Below are 9936 nucleotides of genomic sequence, written 5' to 3'. Positions count from 1 at the left end.
CTAAATCTGGCGGTTCTTAAACTAATTTTCGTCACGAAGGACGTCCAATCTGCAGCTTGTCATGTAATTTTTCTGCTTTACATAAAATAACCGCTTCGGATATTCCCGTCGAGCACGTAACAAGCTGAAACCCAGCGGCCACGACACAAATTTTCACCAGAGGAAGTTTTCACCAGAGGAAACCGCATCTGCGTTATTTTTCCGCGGCCGCGCTCGCCACCGCGTAATTGCTATTCCTCGAATCGATTTTTCTTGGCGGTGCATTATCATCGCGCCAAGGTGATCGCTTCGTTTCTCGAGGAAATTTCTGAAGTCGAGACGCGGGACTGGGATTCGTCGGTTAATTGAATCCATCCGCGAGAACTCCCGAGTGGAAAATTCGATTCGACGTGTATTAAAAGCTTTGATCTTTCGCAAGCACCGAGATCCACTTAAACGAGGCATGGTGAGTCGCTGTAGTAGAGATTTGTTTTTTTTTTTATGTTGGTAGCTAAGGGGTAATTTAGTCTGTTCATGGAAAAGTGGGAAATTTTTTAATTTTATTAAGTGGGTATGCTTACCTAAAGAGAATTCAAAATAGCAATACAATCATAACACATAAAGGAAGCTTCATAAGTCAAATTCAACAATACTTTAAACACTTCATATTTTTTATTTTTAATATTTAATTCGCATAAGTGTCACGTAACCTAATTTCACAGAAAAATAGAATATGTACTCATATGTCTTTATCATGGGACGTGACTAATTGGAATCAACAAAGACATTCGCCAACTCCCAAAAACACTTGAAAAACGCACACACGTTATACATTATACACACACCACACAACTGCACACGTACTATATATTATATACACATTATACAAATCCACACACATTAAGCATACCTTACAATTAGTTTATTTAGTATTTGTCAGAACGGATTTTTGAGGAATTAATTCGTAACAAAATGATGACGGTGACAAATTAAGATAGTAATTTTCGGTCAAAAAATTGTTCATTTTTCGTGTAAGAAATAGAAAGGAGGCAAAACAAAAAAAAAACAAGAAAATCCCCCAATAAAGGCTAGATTTTTATCTCTAAAACGAGCTTAACAAGTTTTCGAAATATATTGGTTACGCGTTTTGAAAATGCAGTTCCGAGTTTACTGATTGCCCTGAAATTTTCAGAAAATACTTTTGAAATATTGTACATTAAGAGTACTTTAAAACCAAAAAATCAATTCTTCTAAAGTTTCTATATAGGCATATCCCTTTAAATCGAAATTGTTGGGTAATAGTAATATAGCGAAGATTAAAAGAAAGATAATGCATTTATACGACCACAATTAGAGTGAAAGAGGACGAAAAACAGAAAAAATAAGAAAAAGGGAGTAAATTCAAGATAAGAAAGCACGAAATGAGAGATACCTGGAAAGCGTAAGTATTCTTCAAAGGTGCATTATTTTTGTCTTGTCTTATTGTTCTAATTTTGTGGAAAGAAATGAGACCCTTTACAATATTTTAATAATCTAACTTTTAATACCTTCGTGCCTGCCATTAAGTATTTTATTGCACTATTTAAGGACTAAATAAGGACAATACTTTGGATATACTTACATTATTATTCTTTTTTTTTTTTAAGATAAGTAGTACTTATCGTATTTCAGAATTTAGAAACGTTAAAACTATTACATTTACCGAAGTATCTTATTAAAAGAATCTAGTCAGCAAAAAAAAAGTGTCTGAGAATAAAAAGGATTTTTAATATCAGAAAATTATGACTATAGGTTGTAAATATATTGCTTTGAATTTATCGATGAAGAGGTAAACCTTCTTGTTTTTTTTTAATGTTCTCAATTACGATTGCAAGGTTAGGAGAACCTTTTTATTTTCAATTTAATCCATTCCTTCTTTGGAAAATTTTTAAAAGAGGAAACGAAACAAACATATCAACATATCTTCAAATTTATTCGAAGCCTAGGGTTTTGCCCATCTCTGATCGAAGAACATTGACGCTGCCGCCTAGCGCGTAGCCTTCGCTACCGTGGCCGCTCGAACGGTCTACGCGCGCTCTGATTGGTCGGGGTTTTCTCTTAATATCTCTTTTACAAAGCCCCATCCGACATTTTTGCAAAGGAAATTGTTGTTCAGAATCGTCTTAGCTACCCTCCATTTCCGGCTCCTCCCCGACTTTTGGGACACCCTGTATAACGCCGAGAATTTTCTAGGTAGGTAATACTTTTCCTGTTTTTCCTGTGATTCAAAAAATCCGATTTTTTGGGGATCTGTTAATAAAATATTCGCCCGTCCGAATCCATGAACGGCGTTGACGTGGGATTACTCGTTCATCCTGCAGATGGGCCTGAAGTTGGAAGCGAGTTTTAAAAAAAATCGACATTTTCGTATTTTATTACCATTCACGCGGGAAAAAGACGTCAAAACTGTGTCGCCCCGATGCCCTAGACTGTTGGACATGTAATCCACGCAACGTGACAACGTTCCAACCCTTACACTTGTGGGTGGACCACCCCTACCTCTGCCCGCCCCCCCCTCCCTTTAGCTGCGGGGACAGTTTTCGAAACGGGACCTTTTCGGCATTCATCCTTAACGTATCGAAAACAAACATGGTGAATTTCATCGCCCTCCGATGTGTGAAAGTGCTTCCTTACGAAGGGGGTTGAAAATTTGCAAGCTGCTCCCCCCCCCCCCCCCAAAGGTGCTTATGGGGAGCATGGTGTGGGTGATGGCATTTTCTGGATCAGGGGAGTCCAGAGAATGCATTGAGCCCAAAATCGAGATCGTCGTCCAAAAATTGTGGAATTTAGAGGAGGTAGGGGGGTTGTGGGGAGTGGGTTTGTCCGAGAGGGATTTCAAGGGGTGCATTTTGTAGAGGGCATCAAGGAGAGTCGGCCCAAAGGTTTTTTTGATTTTTTTCAACCCTTTTTGTCATCTCTGGCACCTTTAGAAGTGACGTTTTCCAACGCGCCCCCCCTTTAAGGGGGCGAATTAACCCCTTCTTATCAACTCTCGCCAATGCAACTGTGCACACATCCAGATGATACTTAAAGACTACTCCTCACGAAGTTTCACCAAAATCGGTTAAAAACTCTCATAGCTATGAACGTTTGAAAAATCGTACCGGTTTGCTTGTGCGCTAGTGTATACATACATATACTGTCGCTGGAAGGAATCTTGTGAGGTCGTAAAGTCAACTTAAGTCGACCGCAATTAGTAATCTGACACCTTTTTAGACAAGGACAGAGCTAGATTTTTCGTTCAGGGCCGTATGGTATCAGAATTAGGTGTTCATATTTCAATAACTTTTTTCTTCTTATGTACGTTCACACATAATTCTGTAATGCATGAATCGATTACCATAAGACTATTTCGTTTTGTAAAGTACATTCTAGGGAAGGGGAGAGGAGGTTGTAGTCTAGTTTAATCAAACTCGCCCAAATATTTATGTTTTAAGCTAATAATAATGACGAGAAATATTACTTTTTACTTTCTGATACTTTCCTTTTAAGAAGGTTCAATTTTTTTATTTCAGAATTTTCCTTTTCCTTGGATGGTATGTATGTAATATTAGGTTGGGGAGTATCTTTTAACAAATTGCAGCATGATTGAATCAGCAATTTATAAAAAGACTTTTCCCCACCCCAATATATCCCTCTTCTTCAAATATGTCCCGTTGCCCGCCCTCTGTTAAAAGAGGAAGTCACCTCTTCCAAGATGACTTCCTCACCCCTTAAATGTTATCCAAATATCTTCCAATTATCATTCTGCAATCTCCTCACGATATTCATTTTCAATTTTAATTGTTTTTTTTAACGACTTTTTTCCAATTAATTTCATTAATGTTATCTACCTCATTTCGTATTAATTCAATAACTTTCCAATCAAATTTCGGGTATTTATTTTTTTCTCCTAATATTTTGTTTTAGCTGTGCCCAAATCATTTTTTGATAGGTTAAATATACAATAATGGGGTGGTAATCTCAGTATAATATGCCCATGTTCTTCGGCTAATCTGTCAATTACGTATTTTTTCTTGTATATCTTCGTTCTCATTACTATGAAGTACTCATTAAAATGAAGGTTTGGGTTCGAGAGCTGTCTACTTATTGAAAATACTGTGGTAGGTAGGAACTTAGTTAACCCATCATTGTCAAGAGTTTTCGGTTTTTCCAATTTGGAAAAACCCGCGTAGCAAACCTCAAGTCTTGGGGCCCCGGGCCGCGACACCCCTGTCGTCCTACGGATCAGTTACCTGGGCAAATAAAGCAATAACTACTGTTTCAGTTTCCGACCTCACAAGATCCCTTTCAGCGACAGTACATAGATATATAGTAAATAGTATTGTTGAATATCGTTTAGGTTAATCTGTACCTCCTGTACTGTACCATCTAATCTTCACTACTTTAGGTTAGTCAGTAGTTTTATCTTCATGGGATAAGTAAATATTTTTAAGTTTCAAACCTAGTCATCCGTCCATACACCAACTAAGCATCCGACCCTTGTACCCTTACTCATTAATTTCGAATAACAGGCCCGACTCCTTATTTCCACCACCCTTCTGAATCCAAAAACACAAACCTTAAAGAGGAACACAAAAACTGCTCTCGCGAGCTTTTTCGTAACATAATACAACAGAAGTAGGAACGTAACGGTAATCTAGTTTCTAAGTACCGAATTGTATCAGAAATCGAACTTGAAATAAATCGGAATCTAACAGTATATCGCGACGAGGCGTCCGGGGGCTCTACCGTCCACTCCCTGAAAGGCGACCGGCGCGCAGCGGTAGATTCAGCCGTTCTCTCCTGTGCTGCAAAATTAATGTTTACCTTGTTCTCTCGTAAAGAATGCAGCAAGGAATGCCGCGTCCGCTATCGCGAGAGCGATATTTATACTCGATCGTTGCTAACAGAGCGTGGTCAATTAACAAGTCGCGTTACTATTCAGCATTCAATTGCAAATGAATGAATAATACTTTGTATGCATTGCATATTGCGTATGTGTGTCGCATTTTGATGTTGGCCACGTTGATTCTGTCGTTCTAAAAAAAAAAGAAGGAAGTTTGCAAGGTTAACGTGTATCCATCAACGAGTCAGGCAGCTAGACATACACAAAGAGACACGTATGGGTATAATTTATATTTAAATTTATAATTATATTTAATTAGATAATTAATTTTTAGGTGATTATTTTATATGCACCTAAATTCTCTGATCACCTTTTGCTGATCAAGCAATTTGGCTATATGCAGGTAGTTAACTCCAAGACCATTTAACTTAATGATAAATTGTGGGCAGTGACACTGGCCGTAGGAGTAGAACGCCTTCAAGTGTCTGGGTAGTACACGTGGCCTTAGGAGTACAAAGGATTAATATAATTTACATTATATATATACACATTATATATATTGTTTTTATAATTTTTATTATTTCATTATTTATATAATTATACATGTATATAATTCGAAAGCAAAATTCAAAGACCTTCGAATGTTATAGACTGAAAGGCATTAAACGATAAATGACATAAATAGTATAAACAAATTGTAATAGTATATATATACAGTGCTTTTATATATGCACATTGTATTTGCTTTCGCCTTATATACATGTATATATTATATTAAGTATATGTGTTATGATAATAATAATAATAATAATAATAATTGTACATATATATTTTTATATCTATAACGTGTATGTATGTGTGAGTGAACAGAAAAATTGAAACTGGAAAAAATGGCAGCAACTATTCCCAAACAGTACGAGGCGCTGACAAGTTGAAACATCCTGGGTATTTCAAGCGTTCGAACACCCAATTAATACAACTATTGAAACGAGGGTTTCCCGCCGATTACCTCCTGTCCCGTGTTAACTGGGTGGACATCTATCGAATCGATTTGTTCCCGGTTCCGTAGTCGATGCCTCGTGGAATTGTACAATCTCGCAGAAGGAACACCCTGTTGAATCGGGTGACGTCGACTGCACAGAGCACTGCGAAGTTCGGTTTCGTGAACAATTTAGCTCCGACAGAGTGTAATAATATACGAGGGATTTGATTCACGAATTAATTCAACACTCGAAACAGAGGAAGGTGGTTCAGATTCACTTCAGAGGCGAAGCAAAGAAAGTAAAGAGTGCAATTTAATTTTTGTGGTGGGACTTCTTCGTGTGACGTCATCAAGTAGAGAAAATGAATCCAGATTTATTTTCTCTAATCTGGATTTGTTTTCATTGCGAATAATACTTTGTTTGCATTGCGTGTTGCGTATGTGTCGCATTTTGATGTCGGTCACGTTGATTATACTTCGAGCCTCGTTCTTCGAAGATTAAATGTAGTACTCGTTCCTAGGGTATTTCACAACGTTTAGAGCTAGGGAAAAAAGAAAAAGGAAGTTGTTGTCCTTGATGCTTTCCCCTTCACGACGCTTTTGTCATATTGTTTCGTTGTGCGGGATATATCACATCGCATAGAGCAATCAAGTTATTACAATTTTTATATCAAGCAAGAAAATGTCATCAGGAGCAAAGGGGAAGGTCCCATCGATGGACAATAACGTTGGGGTTCTAATCCTCAAAAAAATGCGGAAAATTGAGGATGAAATACGAGAAATGAGAAAGGAGAGAGAGGTTCGAGAGAAAGAGCGCGCGGTAGAAAGGGAGAAAAAGGCGGTGGAGACTGCACCGCAGACCGATTCGCCAGATGTCTCACAAAATAATTCTTTTGTATCAGATAAGCGAATAGGGTTATGGTACATGTTATAAAAAGAGACTGTACACACGCTAGACGAGAAAAACTTGCCGATAAGGAAGAATATCTCGATCTATAATGCGTCTGAAGTGAGGTTTTGGTAGATGTCCCCAAAAAGGACTGTACACACGCTAGACGAGACAAACTTACGGATAAGGAAGAATATCTCGATTTATAATGCGTCTGAAGTGAGGTCCTGGTGCACGTTTCAATAAGAGACTGCACACACGCTAGCTGAGACAAACTTACCGATAAGGGTGAATATCTCGGTCTATAAAGCATATGAAGTGAGGTTACGCTGCTCGACTCAAAAGAGACTATGCTCACACTAGTGGAGATAAATTTACCCTCAAGGGAGTGTATCTCGGACTAAATAGTATTTTTTATAGAGGGTGCATCATCTGATTTGTCTAACAAGGAGAATCAGTCAGACACGACCAACGGGTCAGTGGATACTGTTGTTCCGTCAACGCTCGTCAAGGAAACTCGGAGCGCGGAGAGAGAATCGGTTACTGCGAAACTGAAGCTTGACGATGAGGTGCTCAAAAAGTTGGGAGCCGACCCGACAGCGGTAGGCGACAGCGTACCGACAAAATTCCATCCGGAACTCGAGCTGCGTTGGAAATATTGGGTCTTAAAAGGGGTTCCGAAGGAACAAAAAACTGAACTTTTGGGAAAATATTCTAGGAAAGGTGAGTGTTTTCTCGAATCGCCGAAAATTAACCCAGAAATCGAAGCCACGTTGGCGGACATTACGAAGAACAGAGACCAACATTTCGTAGAGGCGCAGAACCAACTAGGATCGGCCCTCTCAGGCCTCGGTACAGCAATTTCGATGATTCTAAATGAAGAAGAAGAGGGCATCGACAAAACATTACTGCTTGAGAATTTGTGCGACGCAGGGAAATTACTGACAATTTTACACCATGAGCAATCTGTAGGTCGAAGAGCGTTCATCTCGCCAATGCTCGACAAAACTCTGCGGCCCATTCTGGAGAAAACAGACTCTGATGAATGGCTCTACAGGCCGAATCTAGCGGAGAAAGTAAAAGACGCGAAAACGATGACAAAAACAAGTCAGTCCCTAAGATTACAACCAATTCCCCGAAGAAGAGGCCTCTAAATCCGAACAATTTAAACTGGATATAACTTGAAATTAGTATTAAATTGCTTTTTCAACAACTTGACAAAATTAAATTAGTATATATTCCTACTGTTCATTTTAAAATGGAGGATCGGAAAACTGCGGCAAACTTGTTAACAAGAATAGATTTCTTAACTTCTCTAGACATTACTGGTGCTTACTTCTCGACCCGAGATATGCAGGGCGAACGCAATAATAAAATATATTGATGCTACGAAGGACGTCAGAGGAATAAATAAAAAACTTTTCTTGACAACCAGGAAGCCACACAAGGTAGCGAATACTCAGACGCTAAGCAGATGGATTAAAAACCTATTGTCGAGAGCAGGAATAGACAGTACGAGACACGCGGCATCGTGCTCGCTTAATTCATATAGCTATTCTCCTATACGTACATATAAATTTATTTTAAATTACCGTGCAGAAAACATAGTTCTTGCACATTAGCCGGTAATAACCGTGCTCGTGATTGTACGACTACATTTCTAGCTGTGGAGAATAAACGTTCACTTTTGACTTGTGTCGCTGGTATACTAAGGCAATTTCTAGCCGCTTGCGACAATATGGGAAATCGTGCCTGATTCTGCTTCCACCAATCTATAATATGTGTCCCTCGCGGTACAATAGATTCTTTAAAATATTCACGGATTTCTTGGTTCTTCCTTGTTGTGAACGACTTGACCTCCATTTCAGGGTTACCTAAGGTTCTGTCGAAGAACGCTAATAATTTCGATTTTTTGGTACCTAATCAATAAATTACAATGTTAACACGAATTGATGAGATAAAAAAAGAGATATTTGATCTATACATGTATAGTGTATACTGTTCAAAACATACCACTTGTCCTACAACTTGGAAGGTTATCATCCTGTTGCCTCCAGATGTTCCTATTGAACGTGTTACCATTTTCTAAGAGTGCAATTCTATCACTGAACATTTTATGCATTTCGTGCTTTTCAGCATGATCTAACAAATAATCTTTAAATCTGGGATCCAGCATCATTCTGAATATGTAAATATAATTATTTTCAATAATTGGCTGAAATCTTTCCTACAAGTAAAACATATTTCATTTAATATCATTTCTTTTATGTGCTGTTTAATGCTATTTAATTGCAATATTCCATTAAACAATTTAACTTACTTTTAATGTGTTTCGAAGACTGTTCGAAATATTTAATACTGTTGAATCGCCCGTCAATTCCTCCAGAACGTGCAGCAAGGCAAAATAAATTGGGTAATATGTGGAGATTGTCGGGTATAATTCTCCGCTGAGGTCCTCCGTTGCGTCTTTAAACGGTTCTAGTACCAGCGTTACCGTCTGTAGAAAACTCCATTCCTCCACATTCAAGTTATCTGGTGTCCCTTCTTCGCATAAAATTATGTTTAAGCTTTCTTGCAAGCGCAAAAATCTTGCAAACATTTCGTAGGTGGAATTCCACCTTGTGTCCACTTCCTGTATTAACTGTAGTGGAGTACCGTCATTGTTGATACGTTTCTGTACCGTAACTAATTTTTCTTTCGCAGTTGTGGATTTTGAAAAAAATGTGACAATAGCACGGCATTTTTTTCTTAATTCCGTATATTTTGTAAAATTTCTCATGGCCGATCTAATCGCCAATTGCAGGCAATGGCCAAAACATGGAATTCTGGTCCAATTACTGTATGTATTTATTGCTTTTGCAATATTGCGCCCATTATCGGTCGTAAAAAACGCATACTTCGTTACATCGAAATGCCAAGACTGCAAGCAATTCAATATCATGCTTTGTAAGTATTTAAACGTATGTTTCTCCGGAACATGTTCCAAACTTAACATAAAATTTTTCAATTCGAAATCCGTCGTTACATAATAGACAGTCAAAGACATATAACTTTGCACGGCTCTCGTCGTCCAGCCGTCCGTAGTAAACGAAAAGGCAGTATTGCCTGTCATTGCTGATATGAATTAAGAAAAAAATAAATAAATACAATGAAGCATAATTTCAAGGTAAAATATGATTATTAAATTACGTGCTATTTGTACCTGCAGAAATTTCGTTG

At 38.1% G+C, this 9936-nt stretch overlaps 2 protein-coding genes across 4 annotated transcripts in view; one reads left to right on the top strand and one right to left on the bottom strand.

Annotated features, from left to right (window-relative positions):
• Positions 1 to 9936, top strand: part of LOC128872057 (slit homolog 3 protein) — a 375401-nt gene that overhangs the window by 289822 nt on the left and 75643 nt on the right. The window lies entirely within an intron of this gene.
• On the bottom strand, positions 8296 to 9829 carry LOC128884885 (E3 SUMO-protein ligase ZBED1-like). The gene is made up of 3 exons (XM_054138550.1): positions 9038 to 9829; positions 8731 to 8944; positions 8296 to 8636 (listed from the first exon to the last, which is right to left on the bottom strand). Exons 1-3 carry the CDS (start codon positions 9827 to 9829, stop codon positions 8296 to 8298), a joined length of 1347 nt encoding a protein of 448 aa, XP_053994525.1.

The sequence above is a fragment of the Hylaeus volcanicus genome, chromosome 2 (genome assembly GCF_026283585.1).
Source record: "Hylaeus volcanicus isolate JK05 chromosome 2, UHH_iyHylVolc1.0_haploid, whole genome shotgun sequence".
Lineage (NCBI taxonomy): Eukaryota > Metazoa > Arthropoda > Insecta > Hymenoptera > Colletidae > Hylaeus > Hylaeus volcanicus.
Note: the sequence above shows the minus strand (reverse complement) of the source record. Positions and strands in the feature narration are given on the sequence as shown.

What these genes read in the sequence shown, in the direction of transcription:
- LOC128884885 (XM_054138550.1), bottom strand. Translation starts at nt 9,829, where the DNA reads ATGACAGGCAATACTGCCTTTTCGTTTACTACGGACGGCTGGACGACG. An exon ending in GTCTTCGAAACACATTAAAA is followed by an intron (nt 8,945 to 9,037) that starts GTAAGTTAAATT and finishes TTTTACTTGTAG; the next exon opens with GAAAGATTTCAGCCAATTAT. An exon ending in TCCAAGTTGTAGGACAAGTG is followed by an intron (nt 8,637 to 8,730) that starts GTATGTTTTGAA and finishes TTTATTGATTAG; the next exon opens with GTACCAAAAAATCGAAATTA.